Source organism: Callospermophilus lateralis, assembly GCF_048772815.1.
Source record: "Callospermophilus lateralis isolate mCalLat2 chromosome 5 unlocalized genomic scaffold, mCalLat2.hap1 SUPER_5_unloc_2, whole genome shotgun sequence".
Taxonomy (NCBI): domain Eukaryota; kingdom Metazoa; phylum Chordata; class Mammalia; order Rodentia; family Sciuridae; genus Callospermophilus; species Callospermophilus lateralis.
In genome coordinates, this window is record NW_027510148.1 from 139,982 (window position 1) to 164,963 (window position 24,982).

At 37.1% G+C, this 24,982-nt stretch overlaps 1 protein-coding gene across 1 annotated transcript in view; it reads right to left on the bottom strand.

Moving 5' to 3' along the window:
- LOC143639841 (olfactory receptor 14C36-like) overlaps window positions 1-8,004 on the bottom strand; it is a 93,847-nt gene extending 85,843 nt beyond the window's left edge. The window contains exon 1 of the mRNA XM_077107881.1: window positions 7,859-8,004. Within this exon, the coding sequence (XP_076963996.1) occupies window positions 7,859-8,004 (146 nt within the window). The remainder of the gene's footprint in view (window positions 1-7,858) is intronic.
- Window positions 8,005-24,982: the final 16,978 nt, after the last annotated feature.

Sequence of the window (24,982 nt, forward strand, 5' to 3'; positions counted from 1 at the left end):
CTAGCTTTTCAGGGTCTCTTTCTCTTTTCCAATTGACACATTATAATTGTCTACATCTATGGGGTACACTGTTATATTTCAATCAATGAATACAATTTGCAGTGACGTACTCAGGATAATAAGTATCCTTCTCAAACATTTATCATTTCTTTGTGTTTAAAACATTTATACTCCTGTGTCCTCATTTTTAACAAAATAAATAATAATGTTTGTTAATAATAGTCACCCTAATATACTATAGAACACTAGTCCTGATTCCTTTTATGTACGTAAATGTGTGTATGTATATATATACATACACACATTGTCTTTTTAGTTATACATGATGGTAGAGTCTCTTTTGACACAGTTATTCAAAGATGGAGTTATTCTTTCTAAATAGTATCCCAGTCTTGTGAATGTACACAATGTTGAGATTTTACTGTGGTGGATTTATATATGTACATAAGAAACTTATGTCAGATTCATTCCACTGTCTTTCCTATTTCTATCCCCGTCTTTTCCCTTCAATATTCATTGTCTAATCCACTGAACCTCTATCTTCTCCTCTTGCTGTGTGTTAGCATCCACATATCAGAGAGACCATTCAACCTTTGCTTTTGAGAGATTGACTTATTTCACTTAGCATGATATTCTCTAGATCCTTTCATTTACCAGTAAAAGTCATAAATTATTCTTCTTTATGGCTGAGTAATAAATCTTTTTTGAGGTGGTGTTCATAGCTCAGCTCCAGGCTCTGAATGGATCGTGAAATGCACATTCATGGAAACCTATATGATTTTTGATGTCCCAGAAAGCCTCACTCATGAGGGCACTGCTGGCCTAACCTTTGGAAATAGGAGTTACACTCTCCTGGACAGGCTAAGGACAGTTTGATTATTCTCAGCTGGGGTTCTAGGAGCTAAATGAAGAGACTTGTCTCACTCAAACCATTAGGAGAAGAATCTGGAGACACTCAGAATTCAGTGTTCCAATGGTAGGCAACTTGACTCAATTTATGGTAGAAAGAGCTGTAAAGAAATTCCTGGAAATAGGAGAAACATTTGAACAAACATGTCTAGGCCAAAAGTTGGAGGCAGGATACATAATGCACATGCTTAGACTCCTGATCCCAGAATGGGATCCCAGTCACATTCCTGAGGTTTCTTTTGGCCCAAATGTAAATATTGCAATAACCCCTTCTTCGACAGAGTTAGAAGGGGAGAGTTTGGTCACATGTAGGGAGCCAGCAGACACATGAAGGGACTTGCCTGTGATAACCCTACATGCAGCTTAGAAAAAAAATGAGATAAAGGATTCACTAAAAAGTAGAAAAAAAATTGAGAATGCAAACTTGCCATTTTCAGGCCATCTGAATACCTTTCTTGAAGGAATAATGAGAAATAATTTCCAAGAATGAGGAGAAAATATTCTCCACAGAAATGGGAGTTGCTTGGCCTCATGTTGGTGACGGCCTGTGATGCATGCAGATCTGGATCCCTGAAACTAGGATTTGACCCCAGAAAGCCACATTCCTGAGGTTTCCTTGGTCCCAAACTTGGCTCAGTGAAATTCTCCTCCCATAGTCATACTTAGGAAGTGATGAATTGATTGCAAGTGGGATCCAGGTGCTGGATATAAAGAAAATGAAGGGTAAATAGAAGTCAAAGTTTTTCTAAAGAAATAGCATACACCAATGCTATAAGAGTGCCAGTCTCTGATAGTCTGAAGTGACTTCTGGCATAAGAGTGAGGAAGTAATTCCTAGGCAGAGAACAACACTTTCTATCAAGGGACAGTCTTGGATTGACTACAGATTATGAATGGGCTGTGATGTGCTCATGTAGGAAAACCTGCAATAAGTCTGATGTCTTATAAAGCCAGGTTTATGAGGAGTTCTGTGGATTCTTCTGGCACATCTTTTGGACTTGTGAATTACCTTCTCTTCTCCTAGCCAGTTTTATAAGGAGATCTATTATTCATAGCTGAATATCCAAGGACTGGATGAAGAACCTTACTGCATCCCAACTACTAGGAGAAGCACAAAGAATGGAAGTAAAATTTTTGCCACAGAAGCAGGTGATACTCACTCTCCAACTGAGCCAGCTGCTGGCAACCTGAGGCCATTTATGGGATGAAGAGGGATAAAGAAATTCCTGGAAATATAAGAAATATTTATATTAGTGAGGGTGCTTGGATAGGTCAAATATTTGTGGTGACATGTAAAAGTTGCATACAGGGAGATCTGTTTCTACTAGGAACAAATTACAAAGGCACATTTCTGTAGGTTCTTATGGCCCAAACATGAACATTAGAGCTATGCTTACCCTAACAAGACTTAGAAGATTGGTCACATGTGGGTATCAGGACCCCCATAAAAGTACTTTACCTGTGATAACTCTAGGATCAGTTTTCTAAAGTTGAGATAAATTTTCTTTTAAAGTAGGTGAATCAGGATAAAAACTTGCCTTTTACACACAACCTGAGGATATTCTTGTTACAAAAACAGAGGAAGAACGTCCTAAAAGAAGCCTAAGTTCTCCTGGTCATTGGATGTCATTGGTCCCAAGTTTGGGTCTGGGTGTGAAGTTCATATGGATGGATAAGTGCACCCAGGATGAGGACTTGGAAAGTCACATCACTCAGGGTTGTTCTGGCCTATGAATTGCTTACTGGAATAATCCCCCCCCCCGTCAGGACTTCAGGGCTGTATTGGTCACAGATGGGAGCCAGGGGATTAACTGAGAAGTTTTCTCTGCCTTAATTACTATTAGAAGGATGGTAAGCTAAATAGAATGTTTCCCACAGAAATTGAGGACAGCTGGGATTTAAGATTTCTGGTTTCAGGCTTTCTGAAATAATTCATGGCAGAATAGGGAGCAGGAAATTCGGGGTGGAAGAGGGAATTTTTTCTCTGAGGAAGTGTCCTTGACTTGGCCCCAGGTTGGGCTGGGAACCATGTAAGAGTGGAAACCAGCACCCATTCTGGGGCCCCAGAAAGTCACATTCCTGAGTGTTCTCTTGGTCCAATATTGGCACATTGGATTAATAATGCTACTCTGGACAAACTTAAAAGGAATTTGATTAGCACAGTTTGGGAACCATATGCTAGATGAAGAGATGCTGTCTTGAGCAAGTTCCTGGGAAAATCAGGTTAAGCTGAAGTACACTTTTTTCCATAGGAATTGGTGATGACCAGGATATAACAGCATCAGTGTCAGGACATATTAGACAATTGCTGTCAGAATAAAGAGGAATAAATTCTTGGGAGGAGCAGAAGAGTTTCTCTGAAGTTGTGAACTTGGCTTGGCTGCAGGCTGTTGGCCAGCGGTGACATGTCCTTGTGTGGAAACTTGCATCCATACTGCTGTCCCAGAATTACAATTATTAAGGTTCTTTGGGCCCTAACTTGGGGCATTAAATTACCTAGCCAATCTAGGGAAGGTCATTAATTGTCAGCTGGTGCTCAGGGGCTGTACGAAGAGACTGGTGCCTCTTGAACTGCTAGATCTAAGACACAGCACAACAAGAAGAGTAAAGCCTAGACTGCATGCTAAGTTCTGGAGGCATAGTATTCAGGGTAACAGTGAGCCGGGCTTGGTTCTATCATCGGCAGAAGATCATGGTTGATGCTCATGACAAAGTGTGGCATCACCTAACACCCTCAGTACCTTTGCTGGTCTCTGCCTTAGCCAAGGCCACTACAAGGAGCAGAAAAGTGTCTAAATATGCACTTGAATGCAAGGTAGCTTTAGTGAACTGTTGCAGCTTTCCTGAACACCCTGAACTGTGGAGCTCCACCTCCCAGGTAAGATCATGCAACAAAAACATCATAGGAACCACACGCACCTGGGATTTGGGGAGCCTTAAAATTCCTACTGTTATACCTTCCCTTCCCTTCACACCTGTGCTTAAAAGGAGGGTTAGATTCCTAGGTTTCTGACAAGACTCTAGTTCTCCCACATCGACTGAAAATTGTCTCCTCTGATTTGCCAAGAAAATTTCCCCTGAGCCATGTGGCATTCTGTGTGCATGCAATGCCCTGTGATCTGTAAAAACTGTGAGGTGTTTAGGATTTCCTGACTTCCCCTAGGCTGTGCCTCTCTGGCAAGTTGCTTTACCATAGGACTTCTCAGCAGGTCAGACCTATGTCTAGGGCAAGGGGTGGAAATATTTCTTTATTTGTACCTTCTATTCCACCCCCTTGGAGTTCTACCTGGTTATATTGTGCATGTACAAATCATGATCAAAGTGAAGCTGATGCAGATATACTAATGTGCTTCTTTCCACCAATCAGAACTGTCATTCTAACTCTTATACCCATGGCACATTTTTAGTAATACTAATAGCTTCCTCAATGTACTTTAAGGACAAACATTTGTTGTTTCCTTTAAAGTTCAAAACTTGTCTGGACTCATTGGTACATGCATTTAATTCCAAGTGACTCAAGAGACAGAGGCAAGAGGATTCCAGGTTGAAGGCAAGTACCAGCAACTTAGTGAGATGGCCTCAAAGCTAAAAATATGCAAGGCCTGCAGATGTAACTTTATTATAGAATGACTCTGTGTTCTTTTTCCAGAACTATAAAATAAATAAGCTAATTAATTAAATTTAAAGGGTAAAAATATTTAAAAACTTAGAAAAAAATTAAGTGTTTGATTACATTAGACTACAAAACCCAGGTACCACCTACTAATGATTCTCTGCTTACTCTTTTCCCTAGAGTGCTCACTGGAGGCTATGGGAGCACATATATGGAGACCTACAAGCCATTTTCAAACTACATATATTTGACCACAATGAGCACTGGCCCTGATGCTTTCAAATAAATAATATAAACCTGGTAATGCTATAGGGAACAATTCCCGACACTCTGTAATCTTTGTAAGAAACTTCCTTTGGATCCCTCTGCCTCTTGTGATACATTGCTTCTCATACAAGTTGTTTTCAAACTGCACATATTCAGTCAAACTCTGTGGTTAACCTACTAAGCCAGCACGAAGAATGTGAATCTGTTGCTGTAACAGGAAAAATCACAATGACCTCTCTGTGAATGAAAGTACCTGCCTTTGAGATCTCCCAGCCAATACCCTTTCTTTGTGTGTGTTTGGGGTGAGGGGGATTACCAGGGATTGAATTTGGGGGCACCTGACCACTGAGCCACATTGCCAGCCCTATTCTGTGTTTTTTTTTAATTGGTTGTTCAAAATGTTACAATGCTCTTGACATACCATATTTCATACATTTGATTCAAGTGGGTTATGATCTCCTATTTTTATCACGTGTACAGATTGCAGATTCATATTGGTTACACATCCATGTTTATACATACTTCCATACTAGTGTTTGTTGTATTCTGCTGGCTTTCCTATCCTCTTCCTATCCCCCTCCCCTCCCTTCCTATCCCATCACCTCTCTCTACCCCATCTACTGTAATTCATTTCTCTCTCTTTTTTCCCTTTTCCCTCATATCCTCTTATATGTAATTTTGTATAACGATGAGGGTCTCCTTCCATTTCCATGCAATTACCCTTCTCTCTCCCATTCTCTCCCACCTCTCGTCCCTGTTTAAGGGTAATCTTCTTCTCATGCTCTTCCTCCCTGCTCTGTTTTGAGTTGCCCTCCTTATATCAAAGAAGACATTCAGCATTTGTTTTTTAGGGATTGGCTAGCTTCACTTAGCATAATCTGCTCTAATGCCATCCATTTCCCTGCAAATGCCATGATTTTGTCATTTTTTAGTGCTGAGTAATATTCCATTGTGTATAAATGCCACTTTTTTTAATCCATTCATCTGTTGATGGGCATCTAGGTTGGTTCCACATTCTAGCTATTGTGAATTGTGCTGCTATGAACATTGATATAGCTGTATTCCTATAGTATGCTGTTTTTAGGTCTTTGGGGAATAATCCAAGAAGGGGAATAAGCGGGGTTGAACAGTGGTTCCATTCGCAGCTTTCCAAGGAATCTCCATACTGCTTTCTAGATGGGCTGTACCAATTTGCAGTTCCACCAGCAACATATAAGTGTACCCTTTTCCCCACATCCTCACCAGCACTTGTTGTTGGTTGACTTCATAATGGCTGCCATTCTTACTGGAGTGAGATGGTATCTTAGAATGGTTTTAATTTGCATTTCTCTGATTGCTAGAGATGGTGAGCTTTTTTATCGTGTATTTGTTGATTAATTCTATATCCTTCTCTGATAAGTGTCTGTTGTCCTTGGCCCATTTGTTATTGGGTTATTTGTTTTCTTATTGTTTAATTTTTTGAGTTCTTTGTATACTATGGATATTAGGGCTCTATCTGAAGTGTGAGGAGTAAACATTTTTACTCCTATTCTGTATTTTATTTAGAGATAGGATTTCACTGAGTTGCCTACAACTAGTCCTAAGTGCTGCCAGGTTCAAGGGAGCATTGGAGCGTGGGTTTCCTCTGGCCTTTCCAACCTGTATGACCCCCTGCAAAATGGTCTCCATGCCAGAAATTCTCTGTGCCAGAAATTCTGCTAATTTGTTAGGCTCAGTTTAGAGCTCCTGGTTGGTGTCTGCTGAATTCATGTATTGGACTTAGCAGCAAACTCATGGATCTAAGTTCCCAATCCAGTTTGAGTGCTACTGTTGCATGGAAATACCAAAATGTCTCCATGCTGGGCTTAGACAGACCCAGCTGAATTTCATGCATTTTAATGAGCCAAATAGCCTCTAGATCAGCTCAGTGCTGGCTTCCCCTCTGATCCTGGGATTTCCCATGCCAAGAATTCCCCAGCACTTTTTACTATTTTTTGATTTTGTCTACTAATTTTCCTCACAATTTCTAGGGGCTCAGCTAAAATTCTATTCTCATCTTTGTCTGATGTACCGTCAGTTTCCCAGTCTTCAAGGTTATCTGTCGACTATTGAGTATCAGTCAAGTGCTTTTTTTCACTCCTCTCAGAGAGAAATAGTTTTCTCACAGAGTCATAGAGCTGTGAGAAAGGCCACTTTCCACTAATCCCAATGGAATATTGCTCAGCCATAAAGAAGAATAAAATTATAGCATTTTCTGGCAAATGGAAGGAACTAGAGAATATCATGGTAAGCAAAATAAGCAATCCTCATCCCCCTCCAAGTAAAGGCCCAATATTCTCTCTGTGGATACTATCATACAATAAGGAGCAGGGGGATAAAAGAATATATGTTCAATTGATTAGACAAAGGAACATAAAGGCAAGGGAGAATGGATGGGAATAGGAAAGACAATAGAATGGATCAGACATAACACTCCTATATTCATATATGAATATAACACCAATGAATCTCTGTATCATGTCCAATTGCAAGAATGGGATCCTAATTAGAATAAGTTATGCTTAAGGTATGTACAACATTTCAAAATAAAATCTACTGTCATATAGATCTAAAAGGAACAATTTTTTTAATGAAAATAAATAAATAAATAAATGGAAGAACACTAGTGGTGGACAAAGGTACTAAGGGGACAGAAGAAAGCATGAAAAGAGGGAGTACTGAGTATTGAAATGAAGAAAACTATGTGTACTTATGAAAATGTTAACCATGACCCCACCATTATTTATAACTGGAACGCACTAAAAAACAAAAACAGGTTCAGAATTTTTCGTAATTTTTTTAAATCACTGAAATTAAATAGTAGTACATTTAACTAAAAAAATCTAAATTTATTAAAAGAACGTCAAATCTGTCAAATATGTATTCTATCTACAATAAATTATTTATTATCTAAATAAATAATAAATAAATTATTTAGACATAAATAAATAAAAAACAAACTACACACAGTATAAAAAATGTAATTAACTAAGAAAAATTAAAAATAAGCCGCTGAACCGGAAGTCTCCTGTCTATCAACCGCCGCCCTCACCATTGTTGCCTCTGATTCTGTAGCTGCCGGCCTGAGATCACCTGGACATCTTCTTTCTGGGCTACCGCAGAAGTCACTGACGTTCCCAGAGGTCTCTTCTCTGGGCAAGGCCTCAGGTACCTCGGAGGTGAATTCCTTCGGTACATCCGAGGTAGCTGCTGCTGAACCGGAAGTCTCCTGTCAATCAACCGCCGCTGGCACCCCAACCGCCATTGCTGTCTGATTCCGCTGCCGCCAGCCTAAGATCACCTGGACGTCTTCTTTCTGGGCTGCCGCAGAAGTCACTGCCGTGCTGGAGGTCTCCTCTCTGGGCAAGGCCTCAGTTACCTCTGAGGTGAATTCCTTTGCTAACTCCGAGGTAGCTGCTGCTGAACCGGAAGTCTCCTGTCAATCAACCGCCGCCGGGCACCGCAACCGCCATTGCAGTCTCTGATTCCGCTGCCGCCAGCCTAAGATCACCTAGAGATCTTCTTTCTGGGTTGCTGCAGAAGTCACTGCCGTGCTGGAGGTCTCCTCTCTGGGCAAGGCCTCAGTTACCTCTGAGGTGAATTCCTTTGCTAACTCCGAGGTAGCTGCTGCTGAACCGGAAGTCTCCTGTCAGTCAACCGCCGCCGGGCACCGCAACCGCCATTGCAGTCTCTGATTCTGCTGCCGCCAGCCTAAGATCACCTAGAGATCTTCTTTCTGGGTTGCTGCAGAAGTCACTGCGGTGCTGGAGGTCTCCTCTCTGGGCAAGGCCTCAGTTACCTCTGAGGTGAATTCCTTTGCTAACTCCGAGGTGGCTGCTGCTGAACCGGAAGTCTCCTGTCAATAAACCGCCACTTGCTCTGCTAACTCCATTGCTGCCTCTGATTCCGCTGCTGCCAACCTGAGATCATATGGAGGTCTTCTTTCTGGATGCTACTGCCACAGAAGGAAACCACTGCCTTGGATGCAACTGAAGCCTACAATGCTGCTGACCTTGGAGTTCACCTAGAGACAATGACCCCTCAGTTGCTATTGTAGCTACCGTTGCAACCACCACTACTGCTGACTCGCTGCCAGCAACCACCACCACTACCGCTGCTACCATAGCCTAGAGGACTACTTCGAGGGAGACTTAAGGTTTGGTTGCATATGGCTGCACCCATTTCGGGACACCAGCCAGTGGTAGGGCCTGGGTGCCAGCACGTCTACCACCACAAGAGCCTCTGCCTGGCGACTCCTGCTGGGACATGCAGGTCCAGTGTGGGGGTGCCAGAAGGTTTGGAGGAGCCTGGGGTCTTCCTGGTGAGAGTGCTGGTGGCCATTGTCTTCTGCTGCTGCATCTCAGAGTTGCTCCTTTGCATGTATCCCTCCTGGTCTCTCATCAAGTACGAGTAGCATTGAGATCTTGGGACTGCAGCGTGGCCAATCCTGAAGTATCTGAAGCTCAGATTGGTAGGATAGAGGCTGGGTTTGCAAGGGCTGATCTGGGTTTGGTGATCCCAAGAGATGTCAGAGATAGGGCTGAGAAACTGATGAACACTGACAGTTCGACTTTACAGCAAGATTTATTTTATTTTATTTTTTAATTTACTAATCTCTACCATATTTGGAACAGGTTGTTTTTTATGCATCAGTGTGTGGAAGACAATGATATATGAATGTTGTTGTATTCTCATGTCTTTATTTTTTTCTCTTTGTTTGTATTCTTCCTTTATTATTTCTATTTTCTTGGACTTTCTTTCTCCAACCAACAGTCAATCTCTGTCGGTTATTATCCCACACTTCCTGTGAATTTTTACTACTAGCTTCTATCTTCCTCCCTCGTGAATATTGCATACTACCCTACCTCTGTTCTCTCATTCACCATTTAAATCATAAATTGTTTTAGCAAATATTTTGTTTATACTATAGATAGTTATTGAACTAATTATTTTTGGTTCTATGTGAGAAAGCAGTAGATGCCTTAGTGGGAGTTATTAGGGTTTTTTTAATTGGTTGTTCAAAATATTACAAAGCTCTTGACATATCATATTTCAATATGAGATTCAAGTGGATTATGAACTCCCATTTTTACCCCAAATACAGATTGCAGAATCACATCAGTTACACATCCACATTTTTACATAATGCCCTATTAGTAACTGTTGTATTCTGCTACTTTTCCTATCCTCTACTATCCTCCCTCCCCTCCCCTCCCCTCCCATCTTCTCTCTCTACCCCATCTACTGTAATTCATTTCCCTCCTTGTTTATTTTCCCCTTCCCCTCACAACCTCTTATATGTAATTTTGTATAACATTGAGGGTCTCCCTCCATTTCCATGCAATTTCCCTTTCCCTCCCACCTCATGTCTTTGTTTAATGTTAATCTTTTCTTCTTGCTCTTTCTCCCTGCTCTGTTCTTAGTTGCTCTCATTATATCAAAGAAGACATTTCGTATTTGTTTTTTAGGGATTTGCTAGCTTCACTATGCATAATCTGCTCTAGTGTCATCCATTTCCCTGCAAATTTCATGATTTTGTCATTTTTTAGTGTTGCGTAATACTCCGTGGTGTATAAATGTCACATTTTTTTTTTTTTATCCATTCATCTATCGAAGGGCATCTGGGTTGGTTCCACAGTCTAGCAATTGTGAATTGTGCTGCTATGAACATCGATGTGGCAGTATCTCTGTAGTACGCTCTTTTAAGGTCTTCAGGGAATAGTTCGAGAAAGGCAATGGCTGGGTCAAATGGTGGTTCCATTCCCAGCTTTCCCAGGAATCTCCATACTGCTTTCCAAATTGGCCACACCATTTTTCAGTCCCACCAGCAATGTACAAGAGTACCCTTTTCCCCACATCCTCGCCATCACTGGGGCATTTTCTTTCTTTTTCTTTTCATGTTGCTCATGTGTCTTCCTTTTCATCTCTGTGCGTCTGGAGTGTTATTGGTTTTACCCTATAGGTTTGTAGTGCTCTTGTAGGGTTCCAAGACCTTTCCTTTGTGGGGGTCTTTTCCTTTGTGGGGAAGGACAATGTTAACAGAACCCAATATCAAAAATATACCACCTATGAACAACTTGTTATTAAGACGTTTACAGTTTAGTGTCAATGTACAGAAATGTTGGATTCAATTATTATCTAAAATATAATCAGTAGTTTTGTAAAAAGGTTTACTGTTTCTGATGGTGGACAATGAACTGGGGGTGGAGTATAAGATGATATCCTGAGGAGGTAGGATGTGAGCATATAGAGTTAATATACCTTAGGAAGTGTAAAAAAGAAATCTAATGGAGAGGGTTAGTAGCAAGAGAATAGACAGGAAGTAATTTAGGGTAGACAAGTACTTGGGAAGACAGTAGAGTACATAAAACCAACACACATATGTATTTAGAAAAATGCACATGTTAAAATAGCAAATTATGGAAGGGGAAAGAAAAATGAAAGAAGAAAAAGGAAAAGAAAAAAGGGCAGATACAATAACTCTATACTATATTATTCAGATGACTCAGTCCTCTAAGTCCTATTTCATGCAAAGTTTTTGTTTTCACATATGTTGGGGATGTGAGGGCCAGAGGATAGAGGAGTAGAAGAGGGGAAAAAACCTCAAAGGAAGAAACCAGGGTTGTTGTTAATTTTAGAGATCTGTATCTTTCATGCTTCTCTTCTCATCCAATAGAAGGGGTTGTCTGTTGTAAAGTGATGTCTCTGCTCTCAGGAGGGTGGAGGTAACCAGGGTGGAAAGATTGGTCCTGGTGCAGGGATTCTGGAAGCAGGGAGTAGTACCTGCCAGTCCCTGCAGGGAGACTGCACCTCATGAGTCTCTTTTTAGGGGTCATTTCTATGACTTGAGCACCTGGTACTATCTCTGTATCTTGCCTGGAGATTCCCCAGTTCCTGGTCTCTTTGTTAGGCTCCAAACTTTCATCCTGTCTCCCTTAGCAGTTCTTAATTAAGGAACCTCTCACACAGTGGCTCCCGTGGGAAGCTCCCTGGTTGCACTGCACACCTGTGTTGGGCAGCTACTATGTTTGGTTAACAAAGCTGTGATGTCAAGGTGAAACTTTCCTTCCTCCATCAATATTGGATGTATTGGGCCTGAGGCAACCACTTTTACTTCCGCTCTAGCGCCACCTATAATACTTCATATCTTACACTTCCATCTACTACTGGACAGAAGAGCCAATAGCTGACTAGTAGGTGGTGAATCTGCCAGGAGCCAATCACTGGTGGCCTAGCTGATTCTATGCAGCAAGAGGCCATGCCCCCCACAAACAGTTCTGTTTATTGGTGTTGCCTGGCAACGGCTATTTTACCGTACTATTCTCGCAGCGGCTCTACCTTTGGGTTGGGCGCTTTGCAGCGATTTAGTTCGGAGAATTTGATTTGGAGGAAGAGGAAGCCCCCTATGGGAGCAAGTATCTATGAACTCCACCTGGAGAAAAATAAATGCCTATCGCTTAAAAAATAGGACTTATAAATTTCACCAGGCAGTGAGAAATGGTGACTTACGTCGAGTGAAATATTTTATAAGACATGGAAGTCACGTTGATGACACGGACAGAAAGCACAGGTATGGGATATGGGAAGTCAGGGGCTGAAGGGCAAGGGGCCAACTGGGAAAAGCAGGGTAATGGGTCTTCACTATTGAAGCTGTGCCCATGGGGGCAGAGCAGGAGGGAGACCAATCCTTCTTTCAATAGGATACTTGACTTTCATACCCCCATGGAGGCTTCTGTACCAGGTACCTGCAAACCTTGGATGTCTAGCACCCAGGCAGACTTAATGATCAGTAAAACAAAAACAAATCTGTAGCTGGTTTCCCAGGGACATATAATTCCTAATTGTTAAACTAATTGTTTAATGATTAAGTACATACAGCAGTTTATTGTTAATATACACATTTTTGCAAATAGGTAACATACATTGAAGAAAAGTCCATAATGAGAAAAAATATTACTCATAATATAGCAACAAGAGGACTAAAAAAATTCTTCAAATATAACCCACCATCTGTTGTCTACTGAGGAACCTTTATTAGAACTCTTTGAATTAAGAACATGGCTCCACGTTTGTTGTTGTTCTTTTGTTTTTTACCTTAATTCACACTAGTACATTTAGGAGGAACACTTTCACTCCTCACTAGATATTACTTATTTCTCACATGCCTAACTCACTAGTTCATCAAATTCTGAAGGATAACTTGATGTCATCTTCATTAGCCAACCAACTTCATAGCAAGGCTTGTTGAATAGCCCTGAATTTTTTGCAAATATTTCATTCACTTAAGTTACTTTTCAAGAGAGCAGACAATAGAGTTCACTGGCAGCTTTCCCACTTTCTAAGCATCAAAAAGATGTTGCTTTCCTAATTTTGTACCATTTCAGGCAGCTTACACTTTTAAAAAATGTGCCAAAATCTTTCTGCACAAAATTGTTGATTCCCCTGTTCCAATATACTTTCTGAAGTTATCTCTTACTGTTTATTTGTTTATTTGAACAGAGAGAGCAGAGCATTGGTCCACAGGATCAGGCAGTGTAGGCCTTCAGTCAGAAGAACAAGAGAGCAGCAAACAGAAGGTTCCCAGGCTACACAAGCTGCCTGATTCTCTTCTAATGTCCCTTGCTCTGCCTTGTTCTCAAGGGAAAAAAGGCTATCCATAGTAGGTCTGTGCCCTTGTGAAAAGGAATATTCATTGTCTCCATGTGTTTCTATGGTTACCAATTTCACAAAAATTTTAAGATAAAAAACTAATTAAAATATCAGGGTTATAACATTTTTGAGTCCCTCCTACTTACAGTATTTAAGATCATGATGACACTACGAAAATGTTTATGTAGTAGACAAAGTCTTGCCAATCTGGGTATCTAAATACTTTGTAAACTTTTACAAATTACTTCTTTGCCAACATCCAAAATATAAGTGAGTACATCAGGATAAAATACAATACATGAAAATATCTGAAAGCATATTTAGTATACTAAAATTGGTGGGTAGAAACATATACTTTATAAATGTTGCACAGAACTTAGCATCAAATCATCTATTTGAGGAGTGAGTCTTAAGTAGCTGAACCTTAAGCTGCAGAGTAATTACAACTTCTCTGCATCCTCAAAATTTTGTAGCTCTGAAATATAGTTCATTTCTTGTTAAATTAAATTCCTTCTCTTACCAGAAACACAATTTTTTTTTCTATGTTTATATGTTACTTGAGCATCTGGAAAAAGAGTACATTGTCCAATATATGTCATTTTGGCGTTAGCAAACTCAAGGCCATGCATTCAATCCTCAGCACCAAAATTAAATAAATAAATAAACAAATAAATAAATAAATAAAAGATTTTTAAAACAGGTCAGAAAAAAGAAGTCTTCTTTTCAGTTCTTTCTTTCTTAGGAAAGTTCTTGCCAATATAAAATGTATAAAAAGGCACTTTGTTTCTTCTAGTACATTTCTATGTAGAAGCAAAGGGGAACTTTTCATCTGTGCTTATAGATATTATTACATTTCTTATAGATATGTTTTGTTACATACATGCAATTATAGGTTAATAATCCTGTTTTAGTGGCATGCTGATAAAAAAGAGAACAAGTAATAAAGGTTATTACTACTGCCAAATTATTGCTTTCCTTCATAATTTTTTGCTTAAAAAACTGAACTCAATTTTACTTATCTGTTCTTTTATTTTATTAATTTATACCCATACTCTGAATCTAGTATGTAATTGACATAATGACTCTTAAGACTCTTCCTTAAAAGCTTTATGTTTGATTGATCAGAAATTTAAAACTTCAGAGATAGGACTCAATTTCAAGTAAAACTTTTCCTCTTCCATTTTAAACAGAAGCACTCTGATGGTAGGAAATTATAAACTGCCCATTTTAAAAGTTAAGACAGGGTTAAAAACTGAAGATTGGAAATACCTGATTTATGTATATCCTGTAAATCTAAATATTGAATAGATTGAACCATGCTAATTCATTTGAGTCCTACATTTCCTTTAGCTTTACATTTCTTTAAAAAAAGAAAAGCAAGGATTACTATGGTTTTAATTTGGTCTTTTATTATATTGTTTTTCATTCATCTGTCCTTACCTATAGTTTTTTAACAACTAAAATTAATTTAAATGCCACTCATATGACTATAACCACTATAGACCTCTTGTGTGTATCACATTTCACTTAAGGTAAGGTACTGTGTGATGGTCCTTTATTTCATGTATGAATAAAAAAATTGAATGCTGCCATTATACTTGTAGTAGCTTTCCAATGTCAGTGATGTCAAAATGATAGAAAAAAAGAGCATCTAAGACTAATTGAAATACATAGTCCCTACAAGATATTTGTAAAATCACTATAATAGTACTTCTTCATTAAGTGAAATACTCTGTTGATTTATAGTAATAGTAATAATTACAATAGCCAACAATTATTGAGCTGTTGCTTGTGCTAGAAACTGTTCAAATATTTTACATAGATTTTAATTTTAAGTATCACATTATCATCTCAGTAGGTAACTACTAATTTTAATCAGTATTTTACTGGAGATAAAATTGATGGATAGGAGAACTAAATAGCATGTCACAGAGGTTAAAGTAGAATTCAAGCAAATGTTGAGCTAAATTCAAGGTACATGCTCTTTCCAGGCAAGTAGGACACTCTGGGATGGGATATAGCTCCATGGTAGAGACTTTATCTAGGAGGCTCCAGGTCCTGGTTTCTATGCCAGCACCAAAAAAAAAAAAAAAAAAAAAAATAAAAGATCAATGGGACCAGACCCAGTAGCTCATGCCTATATTTCTAGTTACTTGGGAGAATGAAGCAGAAGCATTGCAAGTTCAATGACAGCCTGGGCAACTTATGGAGACTCTGCCTCAAAATTAAAAAAAAAAAAATCATAATAATAAAAATGGGCTTAGGATATGGTTCCTGGATAGAGTGCTCCTGGCTTCAGTCCCTAGCAGTATCCAAAAAAAGACAGACAAAAGAAAAAATCAACAGAATAGGCTGCTCATTTATTAACTTAGTGTGTACTAACAGCTAGTAAATATTTTTCTTTCTTTAGAAAATAGTAGAGGACTTGCATACTATTTAATGTTGATAATTGCATAAATAATCATGTATTATGAGAGCATGCTTTATGAACTTCTAACAAAGCCTCTTGCCTTCATAGGACTGCTCTACATTATGCCTGTGCCTTTGGCCACCCAGAATTGGTTACTTTTTTAGTGAAGAAAAAATGTAATATTCACCTCTGTGACCGTGATGGCAACACACCATTGATGAAGGTAGATGTAGCCAAGAATATCTGCAGAAAAAAAATGATAGAAATGCTTAGAAGAAAAAGTGATTAATTCTATTTAATATGATTAATTAGTAAAACATATGATATGTTTTTCTTGGATTGTCAAAATTTACAGTTTATTTCTTGGTATAAACCCAACAGGCCCTACAATATCTGGAAGAGAAATGTGCAACTATCCTTTTAGAAAATGGTGCCGATCCAAATGCTCACAACAACCGAAATGAAACTCCTCTTCACTTTGCTCTTTCTCTGAAGAAAACATCACTAGCAGAAAAACTGCTTTCACTCAATGCAAATATAGAAGCCAGAACTACGGTATACACCAAACATGATTATTTCCAAAATATTTAAAATACGTTTGTTTTAAGTGTGACATTCTTCAACCAATGTGGATTTTTAAGCAGGGTTTTCTTGATCAGAATAGAAACAGTTGTTGAAATTTCTGTCCATCTTCTTCATCATTTTTATCTCATGAATTTATTTAATTTACATCTAAGCATTGTGTCCATATTTAAAATTGAGATGACTGAGGCAGAAATCTGGATCCAAATGAGGTCCCCTTTGAGCCATATTACTGTGTGGTGTGGTGGGCAGAGAGTGCCTCCTACATAGCACAGATGAGTGCTCTCTAGTTTGCGGCTGGCAAAATGTAGCATTCTCTCAGATGATCTATATTTCCTCTATAAATAAATATACAACTCTTGTATTATAGTATATTTTTATAAAGAATTCATACTTTTCTTGGTATTTTTATCAATTAAAAATTATTTGGATTGTATAACAAACAATAAAAATCTTTGAAATGGGATTAAATTTTAGAATTTAGAAGTTGGCAATTTTCTTTTTTTTTAAAATTATTATTATAGTTTTATAATTATACATGGTACTTTGGTTTACTTTGACAAACTTATGTGCATGGGCCCTGAGTTTCCTCTCTTTTGTTCGTCCTTGGATTCTTGTTGATAGTTCAGGGGATGTTTCTCCTCACTTGTTTGGGTTAAAGTAATATCAGAAAATGTTTAGTTCAGCAGCACATTTTTTAACCTGTGAACTCTTAGTGTCCCTGTGGCTTCTCAACACATCACAGAATAGGGTTGAAAGAAACAATAGTGATAACTGTTCCAAATAATATACCTCAGAGTTAACATTAATACCTAGATCCTGCTCTGACGTGTCAACATTAATGTAGCCATAAAGAGGAGTAGTGAATTTAGCAATTGTCAAATTATAAACAATAACCATGAACTAGCTTGGCTTTAAAGCCAATAGCAGGTGTCAGTCATATAACCTACAATACTAACGATTGTATTAGCATTAAAGGTGGGGGGCAGGAGCTACAATGTTAAAAATGCAGTTAAGTAGAAAAAAAGAAATGTCTTACAAAGTTAACTAGTTAAGATTTATAAGAAAGCGAACAGAGAGAGTGCAGAAGATATTTGGCAGTAATGTTTAGAAGAAGATAAGGAAAATAGAAGAAAAAAGGTATTGGGAGAGAGGGAGAGAGAACAATAGAATTTGGTTGTTACCAGAAGATAAGAGAGAATGAGAGGGCTGGGATGGTTATTCAGTCGTGGAGCCCTTGCCTAGCACATATGAGGCACTTCATTTGATCCTCAGCATCACATAAAAATAAATAAATAAGATGAAAGTATTATGTCCATCTACAACTAAAAATTATGTTCTAAAATTATGTATAACTTTTAGTTATCTACTGATAGAGCAAAGGAAGCGGGTGTTAACCTCTTCCTGCTTTTTTTTGTTACTAGTTAGAGTGGCCTAAAATTGAAGCTGTTTTACATATGAGATATTTTCTTCTTTCCTGCATGAAGTGGGATGAGTTAGTAGTGTCCATTAGGACCAGTTTGATGCACTCCTGGGCTACCACTTCTGCAGCTTTCATTAAGGGATGTTCTAGCTGCTGGCACTGAGATCTAGTTGGCCTCAGATCTAATTAGGTTTTGTTGCACCTGGCTTTCTTTGAAGAAACTAGATTGACCTACTTATAGGTTACACAGCAGCCTATTTCTTCAATGGATCTGGTTCTCAGAAGCCTCCCAAGAAATCTAATTGTGGTTCATGGGGGATGATTCTACAATCACTGGAGCCCCAGAGCATAGCCTTTCTGGATTTAGGCCTTGACTGCATTCCCCCTCAACCACTCATATTGTTGGCCCCTTTTAGATGGTCTTTGAGCTGCCAAACACAAAGGAGAAATGAATAGAACTCCCCTTTCCTCTTCCAACAGGGCATGATTTTTAAGCATCTAGTGCAGTCTCTGGAAGAGAGAGAGAGAGAGAGAGAGAGAGAGAGAGAGAGAGAGAGAGAGACAGAGAGAAAATTTTAATATTTATTTTTTAGTTTTTGGCAGACACAACATCTTTGTTTGTATGTGGTGCTGAGGATCAAACCCTGGCCTCACGCATACCAGGCGAGCGCCCTACCGCTTGAGCCACATCCCCAGCCCCACATTGGAATTTTTAAAGCCTGTTTAGGTTACAGATTGTTATAAATTTAAAAAAAAACAATTATTCACACTGCAAGCAATACTATCTCTTTCTCTTCAGTTTTGTCCCTTAAAAATGCAATTGGTTTAGTGTCTTTAGTGTCTTTCATTATGCAAAAAAACAGTTCATCCATATAGATCACTGTGAAGCTCATCAATATACAAAATTTCTGAGTTACATTTTGCCTCAATTTATAAATTGTTTTAAGTAGCAACTAAAATGCCATAAGAGCAAAAGAATCTTGAAAACCAGATGTTCATTAGGGTCCCAGAATTACCATTGAAACTGAGGATATATGTAATGATCTTATTTTTATTAGATTGTAATAGTTATACATAGAAGTTGAATACATAGTAGTATATATAGTCATTGTTATACTTAGTAGTTTTGTCAGGTTTATCCCAACAAAATTATACATGCATGAAATTTGATTTCAGTTCAAGATTCAATTCCTTTCCTGACCCTTTCTCCCTCTGTCCTTCCTGTCCTCCATTGTTCTCTTTCCTCTACTCTGATAGACATATGCTCCCTTCTCTATTTATTTAGTTTTGATTGGTTCTTTTAACTTAAACAGAAAGATGAAATTTCCTGTGGTATATTTATATATGCACATAACTTAATTTTTTAAGAATTCATTATTTGTCGATTCTCCTTTGTTATCCTTCTAATTGGAACCTCAATTTCCTCCTACTAAACTACTGATCTTCCCTGTGTCTTTTTGAAATCCTATCCTTCCTTCCTCCTTTTCTTCATTTTACCCTTGCTTCCACATATTAGAGAATTCATTCAACCCTTTAGTTTCTGAGTTTGACTTTTTAAACTTAATATGATATTCTCTATTTCCACCCACTAACTAGCAAATTCCATAATTTAATTATTCTATATGGGTGAGTAGAATGACATTGTGTACACATACAACAATTTCTAAATCTTTTCATCCATCAGTGGGCATCTGGGTTGATTTTACAACGTAGTCATTAAGAATTGGACTACTATAAACTTGAAGTAGCTATATCACTATAGTATGCTGATTTTATTTAGTTCTTTTACAAAAATAACCAGGAGTAAAATTTCTTGGTTCTATTGTGGTTTGATCCCTAGATTTTTTAGGAATATTCAAACTGCTTTGCAGAGTGAACATACTAGTCTTCAGTGTTTCCAACGATGTACAAATGTTTCTTTATCCACACAACCTTGCCAGCCTTTATTGTTGTTTGTATTCTTGCTCATTACCATTCCAAATGGAGTGATATTATCCCTTATTGTAGCATTTCACTGATTACTAGAGATGTTGAACATTTGTTTATATATTTGTTGTTCATTCATTTTCTTCTTTTGAAAAATGTCTCCTCAGTTCATTTGCCCATTTATTGGAATATGTTGTTTTGGGGGTATAATGTTGTGTGTGTTATATATTCTGGATGTTAACCCCCTATTAGTTGAGTAGCTGACAGACTTTCACTGATTCCCAGGGAGAATATATTTTTGTATTCATCTTTATAACATGGAAGGTAAATATTTTTTATCTAATAATAGCAGAAAACAAGATTCAATTCCTTTCCTTTAAGAAAAAAGCAGCATAGTCTACTCAAAGTCTATTCTTTCAATTCAGAGCCCACTTCTTTTGTGAACAATTTGGAGCACAAATGCCTGATATTGGTATGTGGGATTCTGACACCATAAATGGAATAGAATCAAGAGGACTTAAGTAACATGAAGAAAACTTCCATGTTTATTGAAAAGTGTATACCCGCAACTTTAGTTCTTCACATGTAAATGTTTGCTATGAAAAATCAATGTCAAAGAAGTGTTAAGCAATACTAATGATATTTCTGTAGTACTGGATATATAATGCACAGTCTTGTAAAATTTCTCTAACCGTGAATCAAGGAACCTTTCTGATAAGGGTTGGTATTTCTGAAAAAGTATGTATTCTTTGGTATGTAGATTAATAAACCCTGATGATATAGAGTTAAAAATTTGGCTTATTAGATATAATATTTAAATCCTTTACTAATTGTTTTAGGGTACAGGGCTATTGAGAAAAGAGGTCTCTGTCTTTAAGAAATGACTAGAGTTTATGTGGCCACTCTAAGTAGAGGAGAGACATTGCAAAGATAAGGGTCAGAAAATATGAAAGTGGAATGAGATGAGAAGGAAGAGGTTACTCTTAATTTACATTATTTGTTATATTCGTTGTTCAGACAGCACTTTGTAAGAGGTTCAGGTCAGTTGAATAATTTTGTAAACTTTTTGTTTTTTTCCAGAGTGGCTATACACCACTTTTACTTGCCATAGAGCAAAACAGACAGCAGATGGTTGAAACATTAATTCAGAACAAAGCAAATATACATGCAGTTGACCAGAAGGGAAGGTATAGTACTTTATATACATATTATATAATTTATATAGTAACAATAACTCAAGGAAAAATGACTTGTTTAATGGGAAGGTCAATATTAACATTTTTAGAATACAGTGATATAAAAAACAAACCACAATTAAGGTAAAAAAATCAATTATTCAAATTGAGAAATACAACTAAGTATATTAATATGATTCAAAATTATTGGCAGATATTTCTTATTAGTTTGTTCGTTACATGATTTTGTATTAACTAAAGAGTTTTACTATTACTATTAGTTTTGTAAAATATGGAGTTTTAGTTTACATTTTTTTCTATTATATTTTTAACTTCTGTGTCTGATTTATTTTTCTTTTGGAAAAGATGTATTGATCATAGATCATAAATAGGCATTGGAAATTTTTAATTTTTTTAATTTGGTTGACTGTTCTAAATTGCTTTCCATGTAGAATATTGATGTTAGTTTATTCCTAACTGTAATCTACTGCCAAATGCAGTTCATTTTTAACATATTTTGGTGCTTTTGCTTTTAATTGGAAGGTACAGAGGGAAAAAAGTAGCTTCAAAGGAATAAATATTTTCTTTAATAAATATAAGACATAGGCAGGTTTTAAAGAGAAAAAAAGCCTTAGATTCTCACACAGTTGGATTTTATTCCTAGCTTTTGTAGTACATCACCTTAAAAACAATACTTATGACTAAATATATTTCCTGATATGAAAAATAGGATAATACATGCTTGAAGGATGATTGTGAAATTGTACATATTGCATTGCATTCAATGTCTAGCAAATACTTATCAGTACCATTAATTGAAATAATGACTATTATTTTTATTATTATTATTAGCGTGCAAATAGCCTTTTCTGCTTGACCTTTAGCTGACTGTGAGTTACAGTACTTTGTGTCACACTAGGAAGGAAATAGAGCTCTCTTCATTGAATGTTTTACCAATTTCAGATAAAAGACCTCATCATAGTTACTGTCCATTGAAGGATTTTAAGTTTGTTAACATCTCCCTCATTGGGAAAAGAGATTTTTTTTTCCTTTTAGACTTTGAGATGATTTGCAAAAGTGAATATTTGTTCTCTTAGATGTTTATGTCTATTAGTACTGTAAAGTAAGATGTCGAATTGGGAAAATATTATAAATTAGCTCTTTGAATAACTTTATTAAAATACTTAAAGTTGTAGTTATCTCTCTTATTATAGAACAGCCCTCATGTTTGCTTTGGAACAAAAATCAAAACACATAGTTGAGATGCTTCTTCAGAGTGGTATTGATGTCTCTGCTGCAGATAACTTTGGGAAGATGGCATTAGCTTATGCTATTGCTAGTGGTGATAGAAGGTAAGTATTTACATTAAAATACCAATCAATATTGATTGGAGGCTGAAAATAATTAAAACTATTGCATTTTACACATGAGGTGAGATTTTATAGTACAGCTATATGTGGAACGATAATGAGTTATTAGAGTTCATCAGCCAGGAACCCTACAAAAGTCTAGACAAAAATAGTGATAAATGCAATAGTCTTCTCAGAGGTTTCTTCCCCCCCCCCTTTTTTTTTTTTTACTTTTTCCTTTATACATGCTAGTAAGTTGCTCTACCACTGAGACACATCACTCGTCAGCATCTTAGGATTCTTTAAAAAAGCTTTGTCATTATGATTCCCAGTCTTATCTCTTTCATTCCAAGTATAACTCCTCACTGTGGAGTGGAAATAGTGTCACACTTTGATTTTTATAATTAGCTTTTTGGGTCTTAAAATGCCCAGTTGAGCAGAAAATATTTTTACTCTCCTATGAAAGTTAGCTTTTCTACTACCCTTCTTTAATTTCCCAAGGACCTGAGAATTTCCTTAAAGTCTAAAGAGCAGGTAGAAGGACTTTTAAAATGTTAATTTTCCTCTGTCAATTCTATTGCTGTGGTGTTGCTGTTAGAACTGGCTCTTCAGTTTGGTGATGATTAACTTTTACTACAAAATATCCTGATTGATCCCAATCCCTGAGTATTCATGGTAATGCACACTTACATTTAAAAGTTACAACACTATTTTTAGTTCATATATACATATGCTTGTTTATTCAGCTATTATTCCCAAACAGCAGAATTCGGTTTTGGCAACTTGGCCTCCTAGCTTTAGCCACACACAAATTAAGAACACTGACCCTGTCCCACAACTCAAACCTTTGTGTGGAACAACCCCCATGTTAGCCTAGACCTTCCTGGTGCATTATCCTTTGAGGACTTTGTCTTTTCTTGCATAATCTAATCATTCAGAACTATCAGATAGCTTCAAACAATATCACTGAAGAGATGAGAATTTCCAATCATCTTTCATAAAATATCTGTTCCTCAAAATCTCTCATCACTTGAAGTATATTTTCTTTTACTGCAGGAGGCCCAATATTAATGTTTCCCAGGTTGGATGTGTCTAGTGATTTGCTTTCCAAAGTAAGAAAATTTCCCAAACTATTGCAGTCAGTCTAAAGTTTTCAGAATATATCAAGTTCTCCCTTACAAGGAAGAAATAAGTTCTCTGAGCTTAAAGTAGATTCATTGAATCTTAGAGCGCTAAGCCTCATTATGGCTTATTAGTATCCATGTGTAAAGAGGATTTGGTCTTCCAATTCAGTTAGAGCTCGACATGGAGATTTAGCTTCCTCTAAAAATTATCCATTGATTCTTTTCAACTAGGTGGAGAAGAAATAGTAGCAGTCCTAGCCAATTCTTGGCATTGGTTAATTTCCCATTTTTTGGTGTTATTGATTAGTTTCACAATAGGGGATGAATATATTCTTTAAAGAGATATGATACTTATAAATAAAGTGTTATAAATTATTTAATGTCTAATTTGCCCTGAGACATAAAGCACAAAAAAGACTACAATCAATAACCAAAATTAGAACTCAAAAGCATTTTTCAGTAATTTCAACACTTGAATATTAGAACCTCTGAAGAATACACATTGGTTTATTTGGGATTCCAATTTTAGTTGAATAAAAAGATCAAATTATGCCATTATTTTCTTATTTCTTTTGACATGTTTTAATATTACCTGAGTGAATCTTCCTAAAAACTTTGTAAACTAAAGTGGCACAACCCTTATTTTTTTGAAAAAGCCCTTAATTTTAAAAGAAATTAATTGTGCAAGAAGAAAGAGCTATTATTTACATGGCATTTTCTGAGTTCTAGCTATATCAGTTAATATACTTACCTATATTGTTCTCAATTCATGATCATTTTATCTTACTTTGTTTTCTTAATATAAGCTTATGGGTGCAATGGCATGTGTATTTACCACAGCTACTTGGGGGTGAGAATGAGGCAGGAGAATTTCTAGAACCAAGGAATTCCAGACTAGCCTGTGCATCATTGTGAAATCCCATCTCAAAAACAAAAGAAAACCATACAATTTACAAATAATTATCAAATTAATAAAATGTCTGAGCTTACAAATTTGAAGTGCATATTATAAAGCTCTGATATAAACTCACTTGAATCAAATGTATGAAAGATGATATGTCATGAGCTTTGTAATGTTTTGAACAACCAATAAAAAAATTAATAAAAAAAGATCTAAGATTGTTTAAAATACTATTATATATTGGATGTTTGGTTATTGTTTTTATATCAAAATTAAAATGCTAATTTGATTAATTTTTTATCTATAGCCTCAAGGAATTAATTCTTGAATATATAAAAGTAGAATCTAAACATCCTGAAAATATCCACCCAGGTAAGACTTCTGAAAGTGAATTGATCATGGTATTAATGGCTTATATAAGAAAAGTAAGATTATGCCAGGTGCAGTGTTGGCAAGACTGTAATCAGGTGGCTCAGGAGGCTGAGGCAAGAGGACTGCAAGTACAAAGTCAACCTCAGCAATTTAGCAAGTCCCTAAGCAACTTAGCAAGACACTTTCTCAAAAATTACAAAAGGACTGGGATATCTGTCAGTGGTCAAACTCTCCTGGGCTCAATTCCAGGTACCAAAGTAACTAA